The sequence below is a fragment of the Panthera uncia genome, chromosome B4 (assembly GCF_023721935.1).
Source record: "Panthera uncia isolate 11264 chromosome B4, Puncia_PCG_1.0, whole genome shotgun sequence".
NCBI lineage: Eukaryota > Metazoa > Chordata > Mammalia > Carnivora > Felidae > Panthera > Panthera uncia.
Window position 1 is genome coordinate 93,478,028 of NC_064809.1, and position 27,735 is coordinate 93,505,762.

Genomic DNA, 27,735 nt, shown 5'->3' on the forward strand with positions numbered 1-27,735 from the left:
CATGAATTTATTAACGAGGTTCAATTCCTGAAAGAAGAGGAAAGGCACTAACACAGATTGAACGTCTACTCTGCTCTAGACCAAGTTCCAGACATTTTCACCTTTATAACAACACTGGTGAATAATTATCCCCCTTTTACAGAGAAAGTAACCGACTCAGGTGGGCTCTTTCTGTGCCTCTGATCAAATAGCCTGAAACTGGCATAACTTACATTCAGGTCGGTTCTGCCTGATTCATTCTACAACTAAAGTGCTGTGCCCTCTTCAGCAACCCTGAAGTCAAGAAGGTATTGCCAAAAGTTTTTAGGCAGACGGTGGACACAACCATATTTGGATGCTTGTGTTGATAAATCGATCAGCCAGTAAATATTTGTGAGGTTTGCGGTCACTACTGTGAGCTTCAGTCTTACAGGTAAAGATAAGACAAATGGCCCAGTCCCTGCCTCCAAAGTTGTTACAATAAAGTTGGCAAAACAAAACAAATATGCTTTCAAGAAAACTTCAGAACTAAGTTTTATGGTATTTATAACATACTGTTCAGTGAGATTCATCTTCCGCAGGATTCGTGCTCAGAGTCTGTGGTCCCCTTCAGACTGCAAGCTCCATGACGTTGCCACTTCATCATGATCATAGTCATTCGACAAATATTGATTGCTTGATGATTAATGCAGACTAAGGTCATACATGGGAGGGTCCACAGAAAGAATATGTCTTGAGTTGTGCTTACAAAATAGGTAAGCTGGGGAAAGAAAAAAAAGGGAAGGAAAATAGGTAATTAGTAGGCATTCTATGCACATGGAAGGAATGGCTGGAGAAACAAAAATAATGTGAGAATAAGCAAAGTGATGGTAGGGGATGTGGTGTGAACAGGGACAAGTGAAGAAACAGTCCAGGACTTGATAGCCCAAAACCAGGGTTAACTCACAGTTTTCAGCAGCCACTGTCAAACTTTCCCAAATCTCAGGGGGCTGCAGTTTCTTTATTTGCAAAATGAGGAGGATGGAGTTTATAATTCTTAGCCTCTCTGTCCCTCCATCTAATCCAGAGAATTACAAACTTGCTAATGATGGGATTCACCCAAGAAAAGGACATGTTCAGAATACTGAATGTAGGTCTAGGTACCTATATTATCATAAAAGTTCCACAGGTGATCAGCCCGTTTTGAGGGTCGTTCCTTCAGTGAAAGAGGGTGGATATACCTAACAAAAAGGAAAAATAGCTTCCCAATTGGAAAATTCAGAAGTTTCTATGAGAAATTTGGTGGGAAAGGCTAAGTAGAAGAATATTGAGAGGGCTTGAGAGCCAAAAGGGTTTTCCACCTTCCTGAAGCAAGGAGGCATTGTGCCCCAGAGTGAAAATTGTGCAATTTTGTGAGTTGATGTGACAGGCTTGGGCTGTCACCTCTTTGAGCCACTCTCTCAGGTCTGGAGACGGTTGACTGGTTCCTACTGAGGCCCTGTCTTCAAGAAAGCCCTAAGTCCTTTTTCTTTCTTCTGCAGGTTCACTGTAGGACGTGCTGAAGTGTGTGAGAACACGCATTTTGCACTGGGTACTGGGCAGGGGTTCTCGGAACCCAGTCAGTGCCTCTCACCTTCGGGGCCTGCATTTTGAGAACCCTGGGGCACTTGGGAAGAAAGGCCCCCTGAGCAAAAGCAAACAGCCATCTGTGTGTCTGGTCGAGGCATTGCCTTACCAAAGGTGACTTCCGGGGGATCTTAAGTCAGTTTGAAAAAATAGCCACTTCGACTTCTCGCCCCAAGAGTTAGGAAGGCAGCATTGCAGCACTTGTTCATAAGCCGTATTTATTTAGCCATTAACCTGGCACTTTGATTTTAGGGCAAAAGCGAGCTACACTGTGTGCCCTGAGGTAAAGATCAAAAAGGCCACCCATCGTTCGCCCGGGAATGCCTGCCTCCTTACCCTGATAACTTTAACTATTTTTCTGGATTGAATTTTAGTCTTTTTTTTGTTGTTGTTGTTTTTTTAATCACTCCATATATTCCATCCATTATTAGAAGTGGTCTTTGAGAAAGTGTGCAGCATCCTTCGGTCCCTGAGCATCTGTGTCCCTCAGGCAGGTCCCTTTCTGTTCTGGGATCCGGGTCACCGAGACGCATAAGGGAATGAAGGTGGGGGTCCCCTGGCCCTCACACGGTGCAGAAAGCCAGAATGCGCCCCGCGGCGGCCAAGCCCCAGCGCCGAGAACTCGCCTGCACCTCGCGCCGCCAGCCGCCTCCCGGCCCGGGATCGGGAAAGGAGGGAGGGGGCCGGAGGAGGGAAAGGGAGGCCGGGCGGGGGGTGCCTGGGAAGCCGGGCTGCGCTGACGTCACTGGGCGCGCAATTCGGCCCGGAGCGCTTTAAAAAACAAGCGTGCGAGCGGAGATGCTGCTCCACACAGAGCAGGCCGCCTGCAGCAGCAACGCTCTCTGCCCCTGCAGCGGCTGCAGCCAGGGCCGCTCCGGAGGCCCGCGTGGCGGCAGCGGGCACGGCCCGGCCCCGCCGCGCTTCTCCTCGGCGCCCCCGCCGTGGGGCAGGAGCGCGGCGCCCCGCGCTGCGGGCGCCCTCCGAGCCGCAGAGGCCGGCGGCAACCCGGACGCTGTCCTCCCCCCGCGCCCCGCTCGCGGCCCCCCGCCCGGGCACCATGGACATCTCCCGGGTCGGCGTGCTCCTGTCCTTGCCGGTCCTGCTGCAGCTGGCGGCCGGGGGCGGCTCGCCGAGGCCGGGCGCGCTGCTGCGGGGGTGCCCCGCGCACTGTCAGTGCGAGCCCGACGGCAGGATGCTGCTCAGGGTGGACTGCTCCGACCTGGGGCTCTCGGAGCTGCCTTCCAACCTCAGCGTCTTCACCTCCTACCTGTAAGTGCGCCCCCCTCGGCTCCGGGAAGGGGGCAATTAGGGGAAGGGAAGCTAGCCCCAGACCGGCCCGGGGGTCTGGAGGGGGTGGACTGGTTTGCAGAGGGCATCTTGGACAGACGTGTTTGGGCCCCTGGGAAATGCACGTGTCTCGGGGGAGCACGCGCGCACTTTCTAAGGGCCCGCGGAGAAACTGCTTCGGGTGCAAGCCCCGAAAAGCGCCAGTGCTCGCAGCTTCCCGGTCCAGCTCCAGGCAGGTCGCAGGTCGAAGTCTTCCCGGTGCAGGCATTTGCCTGCTCCGTGGGCATTTGCGCCCCTGAGCCTGGAACCTAAGGACGGGCTGCCCAGTTGATCGCTGCCCCAACCTCCCCTCCGCGCCCAGCCGCGTTCCACCAAGACCTGTAAAAAGTTTCCCCAAAGGAGAACTCCAGCTTGCCCACCCCCAAAAGAACTTGCTGTGCATCCCTTGCATGGGCGTGTGATGGAAACTTTTTTTCTTCCTTTCTTCTTCCTTTCTTTCTCTTTTTTCTTTCTCTCTCTCTCTCTCTCTCTCTCTCTCTCTCTCTCTCTCTCTCTTTTTTTTTTTTTAATGAAGTGATTAAAATGTGGCAACCACAAACCCTGATTAGAGCTGCCAGAACGTTATCTTCACCTTTGGCTGCCCGAGCCGCCCTTTGAAGTGCCCGCGGCCACGGTGTAATCTTTAACCATCTCCTCCTCCCCGGGAGGAAAAGGGAAGTGGGCTGAAGGCGGCGGGGAGGGTAAACAGCGACGCCGACACCCCGGAGGAGACCCGAAGCTCTCGGTCATCCTTCGGGGCTCCTCCCACCCCTCCGCCCCCCACCACAGCCTCCGAAGCCCCAACCGCGAAGACCAGGCAGAGGCTCAGTCCGTAACTTTGTCTCTGGAAAACCTAGGCCCGAAGGGTAACAGGTGGTTGGGTTAGATGAAGTGACCCAGGAGGAACCCGATTCTCGGAAACCAAGGCGACAACTCCCCTCAAATCCGTGGAGCATATGAGGCTCTTCCTTCGGGCAGAGAGACTAGGGTCGGGGCCACCCTGGAAAAAAGGGTACTCGTGGTCTCAAGGTGACACGTTTAGGTTTTAATTCGAATCACTGCGGTGAGCCCACCCCAAGCCCACGCAATCCTGGTTTCGGCTTCTCTGATGTACCTTGGCAGGGGCGAGTTGGGATGTTTGTGAACTCGTTCTTTCCTGTGTTTAGTTGTTTTCTGGAGAAAAGAAACATGAAGAGGCTTGCACAACGCCATCCACTAGATAGTGATTCTTTTTCTAGAGACAGAATGAGAAAGAAAGAAAAAAATTTTTTTTGGTTTGCTTTAATATTTCATGGAAAAGAAATACTGGATTTTAGTATTAGCAAATGGCAGTCTTCTTCTTATCTGACCATGAAACTATTTGGGGTGCTTTTCTTTACTTGAGAGGATTATAAAATTATTTGTTCTGACCATTCTCTAAGAATTCACATTTACAGCTGCCTGTACTACAAAGTGAAATGCTCATCCCCAGTCTCTGGTGTAAATGCTAAACTCATTGTTTCAAGAATCCCGTGGTCTTCTGTATAGTAAATTTTTGAGAGCAGTTTGGCTACTACCGTTAAGAGCCTGGAACTCTTCTTCCCCATCACCCTGAGGAAATCGATTATATGCAAGAGAGGTGTGCAATCCCCCCCCCCAAACACTTAACTATTTAAATCATGCACTTGTTATAAAGCATGTTTAAGAATACAGAAAATAAATTTGTGAGTAGCGTCAGGATGCTTTTTTCTCCCACTTGAAAGAATGAACATTTGTTCTGTTACTAAAAGTTGGTACCAAATGCTGTTTCAAATTATTTCCCACATACCTCAAATGCATTTAACTGTGTCCTCCATGTGTCAGATCGTCCTGCCACTGTTCCTTATCTATTTATCATTATAGATAGCCCCTTGGAGTTAAGATACCATTAGGAAGTTAATTGTCATCTTTTTGTCCTGCCGTTTGATGATAGCCTGCACTCTGGCCTAAGGGGAAATTTTCTCAGTGCCCTATGAAATATTCATCTCAAAGTGTCTGAAAAGTGTCACAGAGAATGTTAGATACTTGCTCCTCGTGGCTAACATCTCAGGCAAAAGGAGTGCTAAATGTAGAAATAAGTCCTGACATAAGTATCCAAAGTGATGTTCTTCATAACATGTGATTTCAGAATTTGGTCTCCTTTAGCAGACAAAATGTCAGGAGCCACGGGATGCCTTTTCTTTGTGAGTTCAGGGGTTTAGGGGTTTTTGGGGTTTTGTTTTTACAACTACAGGAACTCTGTGCAGACGTTAAGGGCAGATGGTGCCCTCTTTTGGTTACACCTAGAATTATCTGACCCATTTCTGCCTTCACTTACACACTCATAGCCTAAAAGAGAAATTTCTATTTACTCACATTCAAATAAATAAGCGTGTATTGTAGTGGTTTGCTTATTTTAAGAAATAATTTTCCTCTGCTCTTGAAAGGGACCACTGAGTTATAGTCCCTTAACCACTGGGGCCCCGTGGTAATTAAGCTTTGGCGAGAACATGGAAGTATGCCAGGACTGATGTGGGTAAAAAGCCAGACTACTGTCTTCTGTTGTTTGTAGCAGGTTATCACCATTTATTTGAGTCGAAATATTATCTCTTAATCTTCCTCCCCTCCCCACAAAAGAACAAGCATTTAATTTTCTTCAAACAGATTGATGATGGCAAGTTGCAGCTGTAAACATTTGGCAAATGGACTTGCCATAATCTGATAACCGGCCAGTTAGACTCATAGGTAAAGAGAGTTTCCTAAATCTCTTCACATAAGGCAAGAGCTATTTATGTCCAGTTTTATAATCTTTTTCCCCCAGAAAATCTCAGTCTTAAGCCACTCTAAACATTAATATTAATTCTATTTTCTTACTGCACTGCATTCCCCAGTAGATCTTTAATTGGACCACCGAACATGGTGGAAACACTGGAAAATCTCAATCTTAATCTCTCTCTCTCTCTTTCCTTGTCTCTCTCTCTCTCACTCTCTCATTATCTCTTTCTCTCTCTCTCTTCCAATTGTGTTGGGCTCTGATGACACAAAATAATAAATAGGGTAATAAAGCTCACTCTAAATAAAATAAGGAAAACACTAGGGTTGAGACATAAAAGCAGGCAATAATTGTTTACAGTGTTTAATACAACTCAATCTACCAGTAGTGATCTGTCAGAAATAAAGTAGCTCTAGCATATAATCTTATTATAGGGCAACTATTTTAATGCGTGAAATGTGGACATTTTTTGCTAATTGGGTCTTAAAAGCAAGTTCGCCTCTGCTACTTAGATGTGTCTTTCATCCAGTTAGTGTGGCATCCAGATAGATAACTAAATCCGTATGAACATCCTAATATAGTTTAGTATAGAAAATATACTTTTCTTTATTGATCTAGAACAGCCATTTTATTTTTAAATGAAAACTGAGTTTTTCCCTGCTGTTGCTTAAAGACATGAACATTTCATCCACAAGCAAATTCATGTCACATGAACTAAAGGAACGGGGAGAATGAATTGTGTTTTTTTTTTTTAATTTTTGTATAGTTTGCTTACTTTTCCATATGTAACTTTATAACAAAATTTAATTTTACACATAGTTAGCAAAACTGGAATTAATAAAAGCTGATCAAAAACTTCAATTATAACTAATTAAGTATGGCGCTGGTGTCATACATATGTTTTAAGCATTTAAGATGCAGTTTCAAAATTGAAGAATATTTTTAGAATCTTCTTTGAAATGGCTTAATATATTTCTGCTTCTCTTCAAGCAAAGAAAAGTATTTTAAATCAAGGAAAATGTTTGTAGTTTAGAAATGGTTACAAAAGTCTTTAACTCTTTTAACAGTCTTAATATTTAGATCGATTGCAAAATTTATACAGTTTGCTTTACAGACTGCTTTCAGAATTCGTTGAAAATATAATGATGTCAATAACTTTTTTCATTTTAGAGAAATTCTTTATTTTTCCCCAGGATTCCTAGCATTGTTTTAGTAGTGTTTTTGTTACGGGGGCAATTACTGAAACTAATTGACTAAATTATTATGAGTGATTTTTTTAAAATACTGGTTCTGATTCAAACAATTTTGTGGTGTAGACTTAAAATAAATATTTTATTGAATATGATCTACATGTGCATGGCAGAGTTTGTGTGACAAAAATGAATTTTTACATATAAGAAATACGATCTTCAATCAGATCCTTAATCTTTTTTCTCTTTATGCGTTTTCTTCAAAGTAAAGGAGTTCTGATAGCAATCACAAACGAATTAGAAGATGGAATTAAAAAGGAAAACCTTTTTGGTTCAATAAAATTGTGTTTTGATAATGGAACCATTCCCACTTGGATGTGTTTAAAGAAGTTAAGAAAGTCTAAGCTGGTCTATGGTTTCTCATAGTTAACTTCTTATCTGAACTATCTGATTTTTTTTTCATTTTCAAGACATGTAAGTGTCAAAGGCATAGAAATAGTATCCATGTAAGCAATTAACCCAATAAAGCTGTCACATAATTAAAGACATTGCAGTATATTTGTAATTCTATAACTGATACCTCATATCTACCTACCTTAGTAAAGCATTTTTTATATTTTTTCTATTAAACTCATAGATTTAAGTCATTTTATCTATAAATTGAAGTATGTTTCTAATTAACCCAAATCATATGCCATAAGATAGAAATGAAAAACAGTAGTGAACTCTGCGTTGAGCAATGTTGTGAAGTCATTTTTTGTTTTTGTTCAGTTATTTGTATAAATTCAGAATACTGTCAAATGGCACATTTCCTTGTAAACACCCCATAAGCGGACATTTCTGGTAAATTGAATTCTTCATGAGGAGGCAAATTCCTTCCTTTGAGATTCAGCGTCTTCACTCCTGTTGCAATGTTTTCCTTTAGAGAATCTCATTTTATAGTAGAAAGATGAATCAGACTGGCATCAGAGGCACAACTGACACACCACGTACCAAAGAAAACAAGCTGATTATCTAGTCCTGTTGCTCTTTTCGATGCATCTTAGCAGAATTTCAGTTGTTAACTGTACCCGTGAGTTCTAACCTACTGCAACTCTTTTATTCCCATTATCTGTCAGCTTCAACCCACATTTTTATTCCCTCGTTACATATAAGACACCAACTACACTCTCGGTTTCACCCAAGGAACTCATTTTCTATGGGAAAGGGAGAGATTTCATAGGCTACAGGCAGAATTTTTCATAATTCAAAATTAATTTTGTTCTCCAGGGACAGGAAGCAAGGCCCATTCTTGAAATCCCTGGCATTTTCCCCTACCTTCCCCAGGTAATTTTTTTGTATTACCTTGAGGCCAATGGAAATGCCTTATTTGAAACTGGTAGGTAGAAGAACAGTAGTCATTTGATAGTATTATAGTATCTAGTGGCAATGCTAAAAGACTGTTAACAGGGTATTGGCATTGGTAGGAGAGCTGTATAAAAGATGCTTCATAAGCTGGACTCCTTCCTCATACCTTCCTATCGTTAGTACCTCCGTTCTTAATGTTGAAGTCTGGGATTGGAGAAGCAGAAGTTTACTGTGAAAGGATGCAGAGGAACCAGCCATGTCCTTGAAACCATCTTCCTTATGGTCAGGTGGAAGAACACTCTAGGATGTGATGATGAGTTCTATTTCCTTCAGGATTTACTGTCCTCACTAGACTGTGAGCCCCTACAGGGTAGGAAAGTTCCCGCCTTATAACCCGAGTGCTCACACCAGTGCCTGACATTTAAGGGATGTTCTGGAAATATTTACAGTGTTGAACTGAACAGAATTGGCTGAACCAGCTGCTGAAATCCCAGCGGCTAAAATCAGTCAGAGAACAACTACTTGTCTGCAAGTAACACTACAGAAGGCTCTCCGCAATTATGGCCCGGCCCCACTTGAAAGACAAATTGTATTCAGCTTCAATGATGCAATGAGCTGTTTAACAAACACACCATAATTTACATATCAAAATTACTTTATTGTAATAACAGCTGACATTTCTATTGTGCCTCCTGAGTACTAGGCATTATGCTAAGTACTTCACTCATTCAAATGCCCCACAAACACACGGTGACGCTGGTACTCTCATCATCCCTAACTTGTGGGCCTATCTGCTTATTGCAAAAATGTTTACATGGTTCAACATGTTTTGGGCCCTCTCTGAACTTATCTTCAGGACCAGTTTTGCCAGAAACACAAGAAAACCAGCCTTCTAATTTATAGTTATGCCTCACAGTAATTGTAATTGGTGCTGAAATATTTCAGCATGTTTTTTTTTTTTTTCAGGAACACAATTTATGAAGCTCTAATAACAGAAACATTCCTTCAAGGAATGGGGCTATGCAGCTTTTAATTTTCAATAAAATGAGAATAACATTATATAGCTTAGGGCCAATATTTTAAGTTTAGTAGGTATCTTTTCATATGTCCATTTTATTACTACCACGGAAACCATTTTTCTTATCTCCAAGTCAAAGATAAATTGTGGTAGCTGCCCAAGTATCATAAAGAGTGATCCATTGACTAATAAACTTCCAAGTCAAAAATAAAACAACTTTTTTTTTTCTATGACCAGATCTACGTGTCAAATAAAATAGCTGAATTCTTTGGAACTATTTCTCAATTCTGAGAGACATGAACTTTCTTAATAGGCAAATTTTATGTGAGTTCATTTTCACCTTTAAAACTGATGAGATGAATTGCTATCATAAAAGGTTTCCATACATCATTTGATTCAGAATGGAAATTATGTCAAAGTTTTACCTACTTCATCTACTATCTGTCAACTATGCATGGCTTAACAGTTTGGCCAGTGATACAGAAGTCTTTCTGTGTAAATTAGAAATCTGGGTAAATCAGAGAAAACTTCCCTCCTTCCAACAAAGAGAAACTCTTCCTAAACTATCCATTCTGTTTCTTCAGTCTTCCATTTCATTTGCTGCTGTAAACCTGATGTGTGTTAATCATTTATTGTATTACAAAGTCAACATGAAAAACCAATAGTTGGCCAATTAAATGAATTACAGATTATATTCAGTATAGAGAGAACCTCATCAAGTAAGAATTGATGTTTAGAAAGTGTACGATACATTGGGGTATAATCTCTAAAATCTCCTAAAATGCCCCTCTCAACTCTAGTTTCCTGTTAACATTAATAATTGAAAATTATGCAGCAGTAATTTTCAAGTATCTCATTTTTAATGTATACACATTTTTTTTTTCTGTGTTCATTTTACCCTCCTTGCCTTCAGAAGGAGTTTGGTTTCATCTTCTGAAGAGGACTGTGGTTGTCAAGGGGGAAGAAAGCAATCTCTGTCACACACACACACACACACACACAACACCAACATGCCAATAAGAAGCGGGTTCCCTTTGTGCCACTTGCCGGGTGGAAGGGATACGTAACCTGGACATGGCATGACAGTGGAGAGCCGACTCGTTCAAGGGGAGAGATGAGGAGCTGGCTGTGTGGAGGCACCTTCAGTTTAGTTCAGAAGCTGAAATGCAGAAGACAATGGTCCTGGCAAAGGGAGCCCAACTCCAGCTGAGAACGCGTGCACTGAGCTGACCTTCCTCGTCAGCCTGCCAGCTGAGATTAAGCTTTCCTCAAGTGGTCCCTTGTTAGCCCAGCCTTTTCCCCAGCGTTGCTCATCTTTCACAACTGGAAGCCAAGTGTTTCAAACTGTTACTCAATTTTGCAGCCAAATTCCTTTATTTCCTCCTTCCTCCTCCTCTTCTCCCTCACACACTCACACACACACACACACACACACACACGCACACACACACACACACACTGTGATGGCTAACCTTACGTTCGTGCCTTCCTTTCCAAAGTCTACACTCAGAAAAGAACATAAGAATTTTTATGTTTCACTAAAAAACTGGTAAATATTTTTGTGCTTCTTTTTTTCTTGAAACCTTGATTAAGTAGAACAGGGACCTCTACAAAAGATGTCTATTTGCAAAAATAACCTGACTTTGATCAAAAAACCCGCAAAAGTGTACTTCTCAGGAAAGTAGAAAACCACACATGATCTCAAGTGGAAAAAATATAAAGAATTTGCTGAATTTTTAACCTTAGTACATAACAAAGATATTATTTTAAAGTTGGTTGGTTAATGTGGGCTGTGTTAGAAATTTCATTGTGTTGTGTTTGGGTTTACCCAATGTTATTTTAATGAGTTTATTGGTTCAACACACAAAACACCACATGGAGCTTGAAGTTTTCAGGTTATAAATTTTCTTGTGAGGCACTTACTTGAAGGAACTCTGTTACATAATCAATTGGTCTTTAAATCTATCAGCACAAAATAACCTCTCACTTTTTGTATACATATACAGTGAAGATGATTTGGTTATAAAAACCAAATAAAAATTTCCATGGAAGGAGTTACATTCCTTGGTCATCTATTTTGTGTATATATATATTGAGACTTCTGTAATAAACATTTATTTCACAATGTTTGATGAATGAATCTACAGAATGAGTTTGGAGTCTTCTAATTAAGACTGAAATTAGAAATCTTCTTCCTTATTTCCTCTTCAAATTTCCTGTCCCGAAGGGCCCCTTAGCAGACATGTCTGCATTTGGCCATAGACCTACCCTATAATTGTTACAGTGTCAACTGCCCAACAGAGTAAAGCCTAGGAAAAAATGCCAAGAGAGGTGGAAAGACTACATGAGGAAACCTGCTACCCAAGAAACAGTGCAGGCAGAAAGGAGAGACTGTGAGGCCACCAGGAGACACAGGACACAGGTGATCCACTTCTCCTGTGTCTCTCTTTATCCTTCTCCATCCCCTGCTTGCAGATAGTATCAGAGGACTGGAAGCCTGCATTTTCCTTATCTCAAACCCTCCCCCCACCCTCACCACTTCCCCCACCCAGGGCTCCAAACAACAAGATGAAGGGAAGTTTAGAAAGAAGAGTCTTCGGGATTAAAGTATCAACTCTAAGTGCACCGAAATTGGGGTGTTTGATTTTAACTTGGGGGAAGCGGCATCACCATCCCCGGGTGGGAGGCCTTCACTCACAGCAGCCCCCTCTCCTCGGCAGCTGTTGTTCTCGGGGGCTCAGTGCAACGGAGGAAGTTCAAGATCTTTTTTCATTAAGTCTTCAAGCTCGAGTAGCAAAAGGAAATCCTAGTTAAACCAGATTCTCCCAGGGTGTAAGTATATCTCATTTGAAGATCTCAAAAGTTTTAGCAACATGATTAACCAACAGCAAGTTTCCACCTTCCACCTTACAGCTGCTGCCCATCCAGTGTAAAGTCCACTTCCCCAGGGTCTTATAATTGTGAGAAGTGTTAGGTGGATATGGACTGGTTCCGAATGACTATTAGATAGTAATTTGAAGCCCTCTTTGCCTTAGCCATAGAAACTCCTCAGAACATAGTTGATTGTATATTGGGAAAGAAAGGCTAATTTTGATAGATTTATGTTAATTACAATAAAACCAATTCAGAGCTTGAGCTAATAGCCAACTACATGTAGAGTAAGTTCTACTATAAAGAACTAAGGATAATCTTTTATGCACAAATTACCAGAAGGACTAAGCTGTATACCTAAGTTCACATTACACAGTACAAAACTGAAATTTAATCATGACTGCTAGAGCATTACCCTAATTGCCCAAATAAACAGAATTAAAATCGGTGTCAGAGGTTTCTGATGAGGCAAAAACTGTGTCTCTACTCATGGGATTTAGGATGTAAAGGACCTTGGAGGTCACCTAACCCAACACCTTCATTTCACAGATGATGAAATTCATGCTCATAAGAAGTAAATGACATTCCCAAAAGCCACGTGGCTGGCAAACATGGAATTGGAACGCAGGGCTCCTGAAAACCCCAGTTGAGTGTTCCTTCTTGTCACTTTTTTGTTCCAACGCCAGATACTCAAGTGAATTCTAAAATTCCCGGTTACTTTTCTAGATGTGGCCACATACCCCGTTGCTTATGTATGCTGTATACATAAATTTTTCTGTCTGAATTTTAACCTTTTCATCTTTTGGGGGCCCATTGCAGATACAGATTAAGTGTTTATCAGCTAAAAATCTGCAAAACCGAAGGAAATAATCAGATTTAGTTTGAGAAATAAATAATTTCCCACATTTCTGATCATAGTAGTTAAACATGTGTTTATTATCATTTGAATTTCATCTGTGACTTTAATTTGACCAAGTTTAGGTTGTCTTCATGTCTCTTGTATGCGCTCCCTTTCTCGTCTAGCACTGAAATTGCTTTAGTTCAAGCTCTTCTCGCTGTTTGCCTGGATCACTGCAGCAGTCTCCCGCCTTGGTTTACATAGACCCTCAAGACACACACATTCTCTACCACCACACTAGTTTGTCCACGATGCAATTCTGGTCGTGTCTCTCTTGTATTCAGTCTTTCAGTGGTTCCCATGATTTCATGAGGAAGTTTAAATATCTCCGTTAACCCACAGAGTAAGCTTCTCTTGTCTCATTCCTCACCCACAAACCCTGCTGCCAGTTCCACTCCCTAGCCCCTTCTGTTCTCTTCTCTCCAGCCACATCAAGCTACACCTACAACTTCCATGTTTCATTCCTCTAGGGGACCAGTCACGTGTGTGGGCATCTGTTTGGAATGCTTTTCTTTTTTTTCATTTTGCTGACTTCTATGAATCTTTTCACACTCAGTTCAACCATCAGCTCCTCTGGAAAGCCTCCAGTGACCCACCACTCCAGAAACCTATACCTGATGCTTCCACATTTTGATGAGCTCACCTCAGTCATAGAACTCACCACACTTGATTACCATACTTGATCTGCTTGTCTGTTTTTGTTACTGGACTATGTATATCCCTTGAATTGTAGATTTTCTTGGACCAAAGAAGAAAGAGTCTTCCTGGGACTTAGATCAGAACACAGAATCCCTGTGTATTCATTGTGTTTTTCAATTTCTGCATTTTGTGATGCTTTGCTCTCTTGGGGACTTGCTGACCCAGGAGATACTGCCTCTCTCAGAGCTATCTAAATTCCCAGAGATATCCATGACTCCCATGCAAGTGTGCCTTTCACATGCAAGCCAACCAATCCAAAGCCACACCCTCACCACCTTCATTATTGGGCTCCTACAGGGCTCTTCCACTCTAGGTCAATATTGCCAATCCTAATCACACAGGGCCAGGTACCAGACAGCTGCGGATGGCCCCAGCACTCCAGAACCTGCTGAAATTATTTAAACTAGTCAATTCCTAGCCCGCTTACACCATCCATTCCTTCACATGGAAACCACAATAAAAGTTCTTGCCCGTGCTTTCTTCCTTCTTCTTCCTCCTAAATGACCCTGGTGCTCACCCATGTGGTCCTGCATGGCCGGATGTGGCCCTATTCTTGGGGACTGTGAGTAACAAACTATCTTTTCACTAACAATTGTCTCCTAATCTATTGGCCATACCATACCTAAATAACATTAAAACCTATATTTTATTTTTTTAAGTTTTTTATTATTTAGTTATTTATTTATTTAGTTATTTAGTTATTTATTTTTTATTTATTTTGAGGGAAAAATAGAGAGCAAGCAGGGGAGGAGCAGAGAGAGAGGGAGAGACAGAATCCCAAGCAGGCTGGGCATGATCAGTGCAGGGCCCAGTGCAGGGCTCAAAACTCAGGAACTGTGAGATCATGACCTGAGCAGAAGTCAAGAGTCAGACACTTAACCGATCAAGCCACCCAGGTGCCCCTAAAACCTAGATTTTAAAACACCTTCTCTCCATGCACGCCTGTGCCAGGGCTCACTCAAGGGAGAGTCAGTACCATTTCCTCTCTCTGGGGGCACTGTCCCTCTTGTTCCCCTAAACTCTACAGAAAACCTGCACTTTTCCACATCTAAGATGTAGGGCACCATTTTTCTGTCCATCAAATGTGTAACAGAAACTGAAACAAACTTCTATAATCTCTGGTATAATCTTGTAACGTGACAGTGGAGAGGTCCTTCCCTCTAAACTTGGCAGACTGCATGTTTGTAAATTCCCAAGAAAGAGAGAGAGAAAAAAAAAAAAAAACATTCAGAGAGTGCTCTTAACACTTTTACCCCAAATTTCTCATTTGAATCTCATAACAGTAACAGTAAGAGTAAAATATTTCTAAAGTAGGGAAAATAGTAACTGAGAACAGCTTTGACAAAGATCACAGACCTATCTTAAGTAACCTTGGCAGGCTACTCTGTCTCTGTTTTCTCATCTGTAAAATGGCAGTAATTAATGATATCCACCTCACTGGATTGTTGTGGAGATTGCTAAGATAATTCATGTAAAGTGCTGTGCACAGTATCTCCTGTGTGGAGCATGCATTAAGTGGTAAATGCTATTGTCTTTGTTGGTGATGAAATTATAGTTGTTAAAACACTACACCCATGCTTTTCAAATACAGTATTGACTCTTATTGTTATTCCCCAAAATAGCTAAGTTCATTGCCCTAAAACTTTGTAATTTTCATTAAACAAGAATTTTCAGTGTTAAAAACAAGGGGAGAATAGCAGAGAGGTACCTACTGGGCAGAAAAACAGGAGAAGCAAAAGAGGCAGCTTCAAATGAGTAGTGTATCACCCAGTAATGTTAAGTAAAAAGATTCTTTCATCTCTGATCCTTGGTATCAAATAGATAGAAGATTCTGTGTGTTGATTGAAGTTTCATATTTTCACATGGGTGCATACAGCATTTCATAGACACTGCATAGAGCTCCGCGAGGGCTGATAACTAAGTAAGTACTTTGTTACAGATTGAAGTCCACTCTTCAGACACGATTTGATGAATGGCCCACAGTTTGTGGTCCTGGGCTTAAATTGTTTTCCTGCTATCATTTTCATCTCACCCATTCCCATGATTTTTCTTGAGTATGTAGGAAAAATTCAGTTTGGTAACTCCCTGGGCTATCAGTCCCAGCAGTTGACCTGCTGTTAGCAGCAGGCAAGAGATAACGGATTCAGGAGGACAGAAAGGACATAGGGAACCCACCCTTTCTCAGAACCAGAGATGCACCCAGGAACACTAAAAATGTGTTTGATTTTTGAAATATATTAAACAGCTGAAAAAATAATTCTACTCTAAGGGGGGAAAACGTATATAAGGAATAGGTTTATGTCCATCTGAAAGTACCTTCCAAGGAGTTGAATTTTCATGAGGGATTTGGGTAGCTGTCTTTGATAAAGAAGCAGTTAGTTCAATGCAATTGCAGGAAGGGTCTTTGCAGGCAGTGATGACATGAGGCTACAATAATTTCCTGGAGGATAATAGATGCTGACGACTTGAATCTGTGAGGAGGAGGGGATTCAAAGTTACATAGAGGGTCAAAGTACCACTCGGGCTTGTCTTTGAGCAGGGGGCCTTGGAATTAGGCCCAGTGATCCCCAGCAGAGAGGAGAGATGGGTGGGCGGTTATTGGACCAGACAGCCTTTTAATTCTGCTGGATGAGCCCTGTGTCCCATCTCTTCAGATTCTCTACACTCCCCCTACAGAAGAGGCAAGCTGCTTCACCCATGACCAATGAAATCAAGAGAGCAGGTCTGAAAAGAACAGGGAAAATCTCCCCTGTAGGAACACTTTTATATCTTACTACATGTGAAAAGATGATTCTGGAATTCTCAAGTGCCTACTGAATTACTTAAGTAGGAAGCTGATTTCTTTTACAGCCCCAAAGCCAAAACTGAAGGAACGTTCAGGCAGACACCTATTACGTGTTACCCAGCAGCACAGATTGGACAAGTGGGATCTCTCAGCTGAGCTTTATTAAGCAGTTTAAACAATCACCAAAGAAGGCTGAATCAGAAGGCAGCAAAAGTCAAGCAGCTTCCAATGAAGAGTCAGAAAAGTATCTGCCTCAGGCAAAGCAAAATTCCCTAGGTGGAGAGGGGATAAGAGAAAAGTGACAACCCAGAAGAGACTGTGGCAAATAGGAAAAAGGATTTTAAAAAACGCTAAGAAAGACTCAAAGGTGAGGTGGACTGCAGGACAGAGAGGAGAGTGAGGCATGAGGACAGCCTGCCAACGTGGCATAGACCCTGGCTTCTGTCTCTGGGGTAGGGTTGGCTCACCCAACCGGTAGACATCAGTCTTTCAAGGGATCTACAGGCACATTCACACATCCTGCGCCTGCGTGCACATGATGGAGGCCCACCTCTGCATTTACATGTGGAAGAAACGGAAGCTCATTTTGGAAACAACCTCAAAATCTCTAAACACCTATCTACTCTATCCACAGGATGATAAAGCAACTGGCATACTCCTAAGAGATGAGAAATAATTAACACCATAGTGCGGCAAAACAAAACAAAGCAGACGTGCAGAGGAGCAGTGTGCTAGATAAGCATCTAGTCCATGGTTCTCAGGTTGTCTGCACATTAGTTCCATCTGGATTATTAACCACCTTGAGGCCTAAATCCCACACCATACCAACTCAATCAAAATCTCTGGGGGAGGAAGCTAGGCATCAGAATGATTTTTTACTCCCCAAGGCAATTGCAATATGCAGTCAAGTTTTGAGAACCACTGAACTAGATCTAGCTACCCCACTTACCAGCAATAGAACCTCTGGCAAGATGCATAAACTCCTTGCCTCGGTTTTCACATCTATAAAATAAGAGAGGCAAGCATATGCTCTGAGGTCTCTCCAATTCTCTATGAATCTATCAGCTTGACATTTGCGGGTGTTGTGCTGGGACAGGTGTAGCAAGATCGCAGAAAATGGAAGGTTTCTACACATCCACACCCACACCCATTTTGTGCAGCAAATCTGGGAGCATTGTTTACTCTCCTGCAGTGAGCATTACTTAAAATGACTTTATTTGTTTTGCAGTTTAGAGGGCCTCTGTAGGTAGCCTCAGGAGCCCATTCATTTCATTAACATTAAATCAACAAGCAGACCTTCTTTCTGCCTCTCTCAAGCAGGATTAATGGATTTTGGCATGATTTGTGCATCTAGCAGCAAAACCTCTTGCTGAGAAAGCTGGCAGGCTTGACTAATTCCCAGCAGTGCTAACTTCATAAACTTACTATAAGCTTTTAACTTTGACTGAAGATTAAAGGTAATGACTTCACACTGTTACATTTGAATGCATGACACTCGAGATGTATAAAAACTATACAAAAATGACAAACTATTTGATAAATTAACATTATATATATGTTTGCATGCGTGTGTGTATATAGATATGGTTTTTATGCTTATGAAAATACTCAATTCTGTGTATGTTAAAAAGGATTCTCTTAAACACCAAAAAAGATTTATGCAATAAGTAATCTACGCTAAATAGAGCACTGACAGTTGCATATGTAAAGTGGAAGCATAAAAACCTATGGTTAGGATACGGTAAATATGCCAAGAGAAGACCCAGTTTTGCGTGAAGCTGTAACACGATGGACTGTTGAATATGAACAATTTTCTAAGAAACAAAATGATTTGGCTCTATGAGACCAGTGTTCACCTATAAATAATCCCACATATGACTATGCTTATATATTTTTTTCTTCCAGGCAGTCTTTAAATTCAAAATTCAGAGAAGTCTGCATGAAGAAGGGAGAGAAAAGAGGGAAAATACAATATTTCCAGCCCATCTGACAAGACTACATAAAAAGCTTTTGATCAAAGGGTCTTAAGTACACTTTACTGGTGTGACAAACAACATTTTTATCCCTTTATTAGATTTATTTTCTTCTGAAAACTGCAGTGACCAGGGTATGGTTTGTGAAAGAAAGCTGGCAGGGTTGTGTTCTTTGATTCCTAATTAACACCTTCGGTCTCAAAAGAGAACCAACAGAAATACCATAAAATGTTGCAGCTGCATTGTGATTCCGCTTGGTTGGTTTGTTAAAAGTCGGCTGGGCATTGGCGGCTGCAATAAAGGGAAAGCTCAATGGATGTTTTGTATTGTGCCCACTGAAGTGAAAGAAGGCAACCATTTTATTTTTCAAATGGGCAGCTGCAGAGGGAGGTTTAAATGGAGCTAAATGCAAGATTTACTGTTAATTTATAGTAAATAAATAAGGAGAAGAAAGCCTAATGTTCCAGTTTTTACAGTCACATAGAAATTTTAGCGAGAAATTATTAAGGACAACAATTTTGGCGCTTTTTAGCAACCGATTTGGGGAATTTGGCGGCAAGGAAGAGCATTCATTATTAAAAATCAAAATAGCCTTTTTGAAAGAGCTGAGTAAGCCAAATCTTTGGAAATTGTCACTTCCTCTTTGAAAGGTAAAGGTATATCTTCCCTGTCTTTGGTAATGTAACTCCCTCAACCCACTTTATTGAAACCCTAAAATTTATTCAGATCGGAATTAAGTAAGATTCCCTACACCCCCCCCCCCACCTCACTTTTTTTTAAAGAGCATGGAGTTGAATTTTGCCTTGGGTAGGGGAATAAAGGAGGCATTTAACTCTGGTCAGATAAATCTCACTCACATTCAAAAATGCAATTAAGGAAATATGTAAATCTAGATGTTTCATCAAATGCTAGCTAAGGGGTTACTAGTTCTTTTCGAACACAATGACTGAACTAAAGAACTTTAGTGTCTGTGTAAGAACCATTGTCCAAGCTGCAGTCCCTGTTGGAAACAGAGTCCGGCCCGGCCGTGGGAAATACCTACATATTTGACACAGGCCCTATTTCTGAGAGAAAGGGGATGGAAAGGAAAGTATGGCAATTTTACTGTTGCATTCTAATCAGCCATGATCTGCCTAATTTGCTTTGATCAGGAAGATAAACTAATTTTTCTATGGGCTGGATAAAAGTAATTAGCAAGCCAAAGCTTTCATGTTATTTCAAAAGAGCTAAAGTAAAGAGGATCAGAAATTGTAATGGTGGGAGCTAAATACATCTTTTCGGCTCATCTGAGAGCATTGTTAGTTCAAAATAGGATACGGACACAGAAGAGGAACTCTGGCTAAAGATAGTTTCATGGGCTGCACGACTATTGTAAATCCTGGGATCTACAATGCTATGTAACTAAACAGAATTGCCAAGGGGTGATTTATATTTGGTGTCTGTGTCATGTGGCCCCGTTCTTTTGGGGGGACACCTTTACCTTTACTACCTAGTCCTAAAACATTGTTGGTTTTTCCAGCATCTCTGCATTTGAGTTGTTGTATTTCAGTTGGGGGTAGTTGGATGTGTTTATTTGAGCCCTAAGCCACTGCTCCTCTAAAGCACAGAGACACGGCTAGCTTGGGAGTCTATGATCCTGGATACACTAGAGTGGGGATCTGAGATCAAACTGAAAAAGCTAATCAGGAACCTGACTCTCCAGATGCTTAAATTTCACAGCCTGGTTCACCGGCTTTTGTGCCAGTCACCAGCTCCAGTAATGCCGCGTCCTCTCCTCTTGCTTTTTCTAAACACCCAAACACATGTAGTTATTAGATGAGAAGGAAAGATTCTGGAATATGGGATTTTGTTTCTTAAAAAAAAAAAAAAATCTACTATTTAATGTTACTTTTTTTTGTTGTTGATATGACCTTTGCTTTACTTCCTTTTCCAGGCTCTTGTACTAGATATGGTATCTGTAACCCTACTGTAAACTTAATTGCTTTTTTGGCTACTAATCTCCTTTGCTAGGGTTCTTAGATACCAAAGTGTACATTTCATGTCAGACTCGATGTGTCTTATAAAATAAGTGGATCTTTTAAAAGAATCTCTCTGTGAGGTTGAAGCTCACCAAGCATCAAGTTTATATACAAACTGTTGTTACAGAGTGATTCCAAAGAAAACAAGGCGATAAAACCACCATTCTACCCTGTTTTTAAAATTATTCAAAATTATTTGACTTACTTTTTCTCATGTTTTTCTCCTCTTTTTGGAAAGCTGCAGTCAACAAACATATTTTTAAGCTTATTTGTTTATTTTGAGAGAGAAAGAGAGAGCACAGGTGAAGGGAGGAGCAAAGAGAGAGAGGGAGAGAGAGAATCCCAAGCAGGCTCTGTGTTGTCAGCACAGAGCCCCACGCAGGGCTCATAGTGGGGCTTGAACTCACGACCATGAGGTCATGACCTGAGCTGGAATCCAGAGTTGGACACTCAACCAACTGAGCCACCCAGGTGCCCCCAAACATTTTAACCTTAACAAATAAAATAAGTTGGGGCACCTGGGTGTCTCATTCTGTTAAGCATCTGACTTTGGCTCAAGTCATGATCTCACAGGTTGTGGGTTCAAGCCCCGCATCGGGGTCTGACAGCTCAGAGCCTGGAACCTGCTTCAGATCTGTGTCTCCCTCTGTTTCTGCCCTTCCCTTGCTCGTAGTCTGTCTCTCTCTCAAAAATAAATAAACATTAAAAAATTTTTTAATTAAAAAATACAAGTAAGTCTTTTCATTTTGTTGCTGACTGTCATAGGTCTAGAAAAGATGGCAACTATTAGGAATAAATTCAATTTATGGCTGTGGAGGAAATCCTTAGTTGTGTTAACGTCATGTTCCTGCATATTCATTAATTCATTCACAAAATTAATGTCTATCTATTGCCAACTCTGTTCTAGATCCTGAGAGCGTAGCAGTATATAGCCTTTGCAGGGGAGACAGACATGAAGTAAATGCTTATTTAAATTTATGTTACTAAGATTATGAAAAGACTCTGGTGGAGAACGAAAGTGCCCTACAAGAGAACCTGCCTGGTCTTGGTGGTCAGGGAACACTTCCATTAGGAAGTGACATTTAATCTGAATCTTAGAGGACCAGTTGGCATTGGCCAGAAGGAAAGGGAAAGTCCATTCTAGACCCACTTTCCCATTTCAGTCTAAGCAATGGCTGGATTGTCTCCTATGCGTTCTGCTCCTGTAATATACAACATGATGCCAAGGACCTGTAAATACCTCCTGTTGTAGGAGGTCTTAACACGGTTACCCCTAGGGGGCAGGATCCTCCTCTGAGATTTGACCTATCATTGCTTGGAAGCCTCATAGGAATATACTAAAAAGATCTGTGTGGCAAGGGGCTCTGCAGCAGTGTTCTGGTGTCCCAAGTGTACCTTCTGCTTTAGTAGCTTATAGTGTTACTGGGCATACTGAATTCGTTTTCAGGTCTCTGAAACATAATTATGATCTTATTTATTTGCACCCCTAATAATCAGCTGAAAAGAAGAAGCGGTAATTGTGCTGTGTAGACCTGTATGTTTCTCCTGCATTAGATGGGGAGCCCAGAAGCAGAAGCAAGATCTTCCCTCTGCCCTTCTCTCATTCACAGTAAACTCTTCCAAATTCTGTTCACAAGGGGGAGCTGATCAGACCTAAGTGTGCACATTTATTAATTTTTTTCATTATTCACCTACCTTTGGCTTGGCACTTGCTATTAGGCAGGTTCTAGACTAAGCCCAAGAAATAAAGATGAATCAATTAACAGCCTCTGCTTTCTGGAGTTCACAGTTTAGTGGAGGAAGGCAGACAAGTAAACCAAAGCAGTATGGTGGTTAAGAGCCCCATTCTGGCTCTTTGTTGGAATCCTGGCAATGCACTTATTACCTTGGGCAGATTAAACTCCTCTGTGGCTCCAGTTTCCCCATCTGTAAAACAGAACATTTCTCATAGGGTTGTTCATGAGTGTTATTCTTGGCAGAGCACTTATAACAGTGCCTGACAGGGAGCAAATACAAGGCAGGGTTAGGTCTGATTATTACTAGAGGTCAGTATGAAGTCCTGTGGAGACATAGAGAAGGAAACCATTCATTCTACCTGGAGTTGAAAATACTTCCCAGAGAGGGTTGTGTTTACCCTTCTTTTAAAGGATGGGGAGGATTTCACCACGTGGGTGGGGAGTGTCCTTCAGAAGCACATCAACAGAGGCACCAGAGTAGGAAAGCACATGGAAATGTTCAGATTTGCTAAACACGAGGCCACAGTGACTGGAAATGAGAGAGCTTTGAGGAAAGATAACACAGAAAACATCTGAATGACTGCAAGACCTCCTGAGAAGAGATGGAGTGTTCAGTATGGAGAAACTTGCTAAAGCACAGGTCAGGTATGACTGACACCTGCCAAATGAAGTCATAGGTCTTTATTCAGGTTTTCCTTCAAATGATTGAGCCCCCCATGACAGACCAAACCTCTGAGGGCCAGGGTTTTAATCTTGCCCTGCCGTTGAGTAATTTATGACAGAAGGATACCATTTACCCTTTCTCATCTGTTTTGGCCTCTGCTAAATAAGAGAAGTCATCCAGGGTCCATTTTTAGTGCAAAGGTCACCCTCGATTTTCTTTACATATGGCAAGGAATGCTTGACTTGCAAATGAATGTCCCAGCAATGTTTAATGCACAGGCATTGCATGTGGAAAAAGTGGATATGGAAGCAGACTCGGGGCTTCCTCCACAAGCAGCTTCTGCTCTCAGGAGTCCTCCAGCTCTGGCTCTTCCTCCTCCTTTACCATAGTGGCTTCCATTCCAACCTGCCTTAGACCCCACATCTGTTTCCAACTCTAAGACGGGGTTAGGTTTCTTCCTTCTCCATGTCCTTTTCCAAAACCCCAAAACAAAAATACATGAATGAACGGTTTCTGAATGACACTCTCAACTCTACTGTATCTTGAGAGTCAATCCTACTCACTTCTGAGGGCCCTTGGTCATCACAGCCTTTGCTGAAAACAAAATTATAACAGATCTTCCCCCAGAAATTGCCCCCTATCCATTCTCATTGCCAGAGTATCTCCCATCTGAGGGTCAGTAATCTCAACTCTTGCACCTTTTCTGGTCATAAGCATTGCATCTGGAATTGCAGGCTTCTGATGACCTATGAGTCCTCCCTACCCCACCTCTCCATCCCTTATGTCTCAAAAGGCACGTGTCCCACCTTTTTGCCAAAGCCACCCCCCAACCATCTTGGATTTCCCCTTCATCTCCGGACCCATGGTTTACTCCTTCAGCAAACTTTTATTCAGAGTGTGCTATGCAAGGTGCTATGGGAGGACACAAGATGAAGACAATATCCATTCATTGTCTTCTAGAAGTTTGAAGTCTAAAAGGTTCATATCACTTTATATATTAAAGTTGGTAACCTGGCATGTTATCTGATAAAAGGATTTCCATTTAAAGATAGTTATTACCAGGGCCTCCTCTATTTCTCCCTCCTTAACTGATTTATCATGGTGTTCCCCACTACCTAGCATAGTATCAGACACATATGCATGTTCTAGAAATGTTTCCTGTGGGTGGAATGAGGCATTCTTCCCTCTGTTCTGCTATTTCTCCACACTGTTGTCCCTCTTTCTCCTTCCTCTCATTGCCAGAATTCTTCAAAGAAGAGGCTATAGTCACTGCTGCCATTTCATTACTATCCACTCATTCTTTCATTCCTTTTGAAATCAGCCTGCCACTCCCATCATTCCATTGAAATCACTTTTTTTTTAATTTCTCTAAGTTTATTTATTTTGAGAGAGAGTGAGAGAGAGCAAGTGTGCAAGCAGCAGAGGGGCAGAGAGAGAGCGAGATGGAGAGAGAATCCCAAGCAGGCTCCATGCTGTCAGCACTGAGCCAGATGCGGGGCTCAAACCCACTGACCGAACGGTGAGATCATGACTTGAGCTGAAATCAGGAGTTGGACACTTAACCGACTGAGCCATGCAGGTGCCTCGAAATCACTCTCAAACACACCACCACTGACCTCCTACTGCAGCCTCAGAATGCACACATTCTGGAATCTGCCAGGCCTGGGTTTGGCCACAGTCCAACGATCAGTTTCCTTATCTGTGAAATGGGGCTAATAAAGCCCATTATCTATGTCTGGCACACACACCCTCAGCCTCCTAATTGCTCTCCTTACCTCGCTCTCATCTCACATGTGCAGAGCTGCCAAATTGACCTTCCTAAACTTCATAATGATCATGTCACTTCCCTGTTCAGAAAGCTTCAGCAACACTGAAAAGCTCCACATCACACACAAGGTCCCCACAGTCCCTCAAATCGTGCCCAGCTGTGCTCCAACAGCAGGAATCCTGGAGACTGTTCCACCTGGTCTCTACTTGCCATTTAATATCTCGTTATCTCTAGTGTCTCCATTAGCAAATTGAAATACTAGATTCATTTAGAGCTAAAGCTCCACTCGGCTGTAAAATTCTGTGATTCTACATTGTGGCCTTATTTTTCCATACTGTCCCTTCAAATTTCTATTCTTCAGGCAAATTGGATGCCTGAACACACCTTCCTTAACACACCCCTTGCTTTCCTACCTCTGGACTTCCGCTCTTAGCAGTCTTTCTGGCTGGACTGGTTGCTTTCCCATCTCCATGTGTAAAAATTCTTACTTCAGGCTCTTCTCAAGTGTCATTTCCTCTTCTGTCCCTAGGAGTAATTGTCCCACCTGATGGATGTCAATAATCCTCTTCTGTGATGGATTCACACTGGAGAAGTCTCATCTAGACCACTGCAATCTCCTTACTTTCCCCCCACCCCTGCCCCACTGGCTTACCTTTGTGCTTTGGTCAATTCTGTCTTCTTCTTGCTGGCTTTGATTGTGCCACCCCTTACTTAAAGATCCACCATGCTTAACATCACCCAGTGCCTCAAATCCAACGCCTTTGCCCAAGGTTTCAGAAAACATGACTGAAATGTCCCGAATAACCTTTGTTTCTCATCTGTCAACCACTCTTCAGAGCAAACTTAAGCCAATGTAGCTGAAGTCATACAAGGAGACCAATGGGCTGTAAGGAGTCAGAATTTTTAATATTTAATTGTGTCATGACTAGTGTAATGCATTTACAAGTTAGTATAAAATCAACAAAGAAGAAAAATGTGCTTAAAAAAACTTCAACTGTGATTATATTTTATTAAAAATCTGGTTGCAGTATTATGGTTATAGCACATTTAGCCACTTAACAATAGATTTTAGGTAAAATTCCATAAATATTTGAATGTGTTTATACTCTAGTTCAAGAGTTCATAACTGGGGCAAAAGTCAGAATCACTTATGGAGATTTTTTTAAAGTTCACATTCCTAATTCTGATTCGGTAAATCTGGAAATGAACCTGGGCATCTGTGTTTGAACAGTGCCAAGGTGATCAAGCTCACTGGACCACACAACTCTAGGAATTGTTCAGTGCACAGTTCTGTACGGCAGCTCGGTATAGAGTCAGACCGCACAGTCTCTTAGCCTCAGTTAAGAACTTTCCCCAGACTTTAGCACCAGAAACATTTGGGTTAGAATCTTAGCTCCGTGACTTACTCATTATGTGACTTTGAGGAAATGACTTTATATCTCTAAACCTCGGTTTCCCCACCTATAAAATGGGGCAATGATAGTACTTACTGTACAGAAAGATAAAGGTAATCGAATCTGCACACTACTCAATCAAGACAGCACCTAACATGTAGCAAGTAATCGATAAATGTCAACTATGATGATGACAGTTATGATTATTGAAGTCCCTCTCTTCAAGTGTCTAATTGGCCAGGTAGCTTCAAGACCAATTTATATAGAGTACTGAAGGAAATATTAACACAAGTTAATTTATCGCTCTACTTCTGAAGATTATATCTCTCTTACACTTCTTATTTATTTTTCTGAAGGTTATTAGAGTAAGTGCTAGTATATATGAATTGTATTTTCTGTATGTAATATATATCCATGTGTGTGTGTGTGTGTATTTGTCTGTGAATGTGTATGAAATCTCTAAAATTTCAAGTAGCCATATAAAAGTCCTTGACCTTATCTGGCTTTTAAGCCAAAAGTGTTTGGAGGCCTTTTTTGGCATAGGTAAAAACAAAGCATTGTCTCAGAAGTTACTTGATAGCTCTTTCATGCATCCATCTTTGGTCAAAGTGATATAGCCTCTGCCAGAATATATTATGATATAGGAGACTTACATGTTAGTTTAATAAAGATTATTTAAGTCATTTTTGTATCAAAATATGTTATATTTCTTCATAACACTTAAAATCATAATTAAATAATCATTTGCCTTACAATTAGTTTAATGTCTTTCCATTACAAGTATCTCAATGTCAGACTCTAGAAAGACAGGCACTATGTCTATGTTGTTTACTGTAGAACCCCCTGAACCTAGCACAGTGCCGGCCACATAGTAAGTACCAAGAAAATACTTGTTGAGTGAGAAGAAAAAAAGAGATGAGAGATAGGGGTTGCGGGGGTGGGAGGGGCAGACATATGTACTCCCACGTATTTTCCCCAGAACCAGGAACAGTGTAAAGAATAAACTATATGGAACTACATGTGAAATACAAAGAAGACTATGACAACCTCAACTCACCAAAATTTCCAATCTAGCTAGTACTATCTGACATATTCAGAAATCTAAACCATCCAGTACACTTACTAAATGTTTTTAGGAAGATGATGATGGCCCAGAGGAGTTAACATAAATAGAGGAGAGGTAAGGCTCCAGACGGATCTTGAAGATGGGGTGAAAGAGACAGAAACAAGAACAACCAAGTTAAGAAAAATCATAATTATATCATGGAAGCTACAATGATAGCCCTTAAGTAGATACAAGGGAAATAGTGCTAACTCCATACTAAAGTGAGTTCCAACAAGCTAGACTCTATGAGGATATGTATGTTGTTTGAATAAGGTACATTCAATATCATCATTGCTTTGATTTATTCTAGTAGTGATATTTAATTTGAAATTCTTTGAACATTAAAAATTGGCATGAGATTTCTATGTTCAGAAGATGGGATTGGAGGTTAGAAAAGAAAAGTTTTCCTGGAAAGCAGGCTCAGAGTTGGAGATTTGAGTTCAGAAAGTTTCCTGGGGCATGCCCTCAAGACCTGTAGCCAGGGAGGGGAGTGAAGGAGGCAGGATTGCCCAGCAGAAGTGGAACCTAGATGAGGCCGCAACAAAGCCTTCAGCCAATCCTATGGGAGCTTTAACATTGGCGTGGTTCT

The 27,735-nt window shown here is 41.6% G+C and overlaps 1 protein-coding gene across 1 annotated transcript in view; it reads left to right on the top strand.

Moving 5' to 3' along the window:
• The first annotated feature begins 2,458 nt into the window (after positions 1–2,458).
• The window catches only part of LGR5 (leucine rich repeat containing G protein-coupled receptor 5), a 127,238-nt gene continuing 101,961 nt past the window's right edge, over positions 2,459–27,735 (top strand). The window contains exon 1 of the mRNA XM_049625973.1: positions 2,459–2,853. Coding sequence (XP_049481930.1) covers positions 2,642–2,853 — 212 coding nt within the window. The 5' untranslated portion in view covers positions 2,459–2,641. The remainder of the gene's footprint in view (positions 2,854–27,735) is intronic.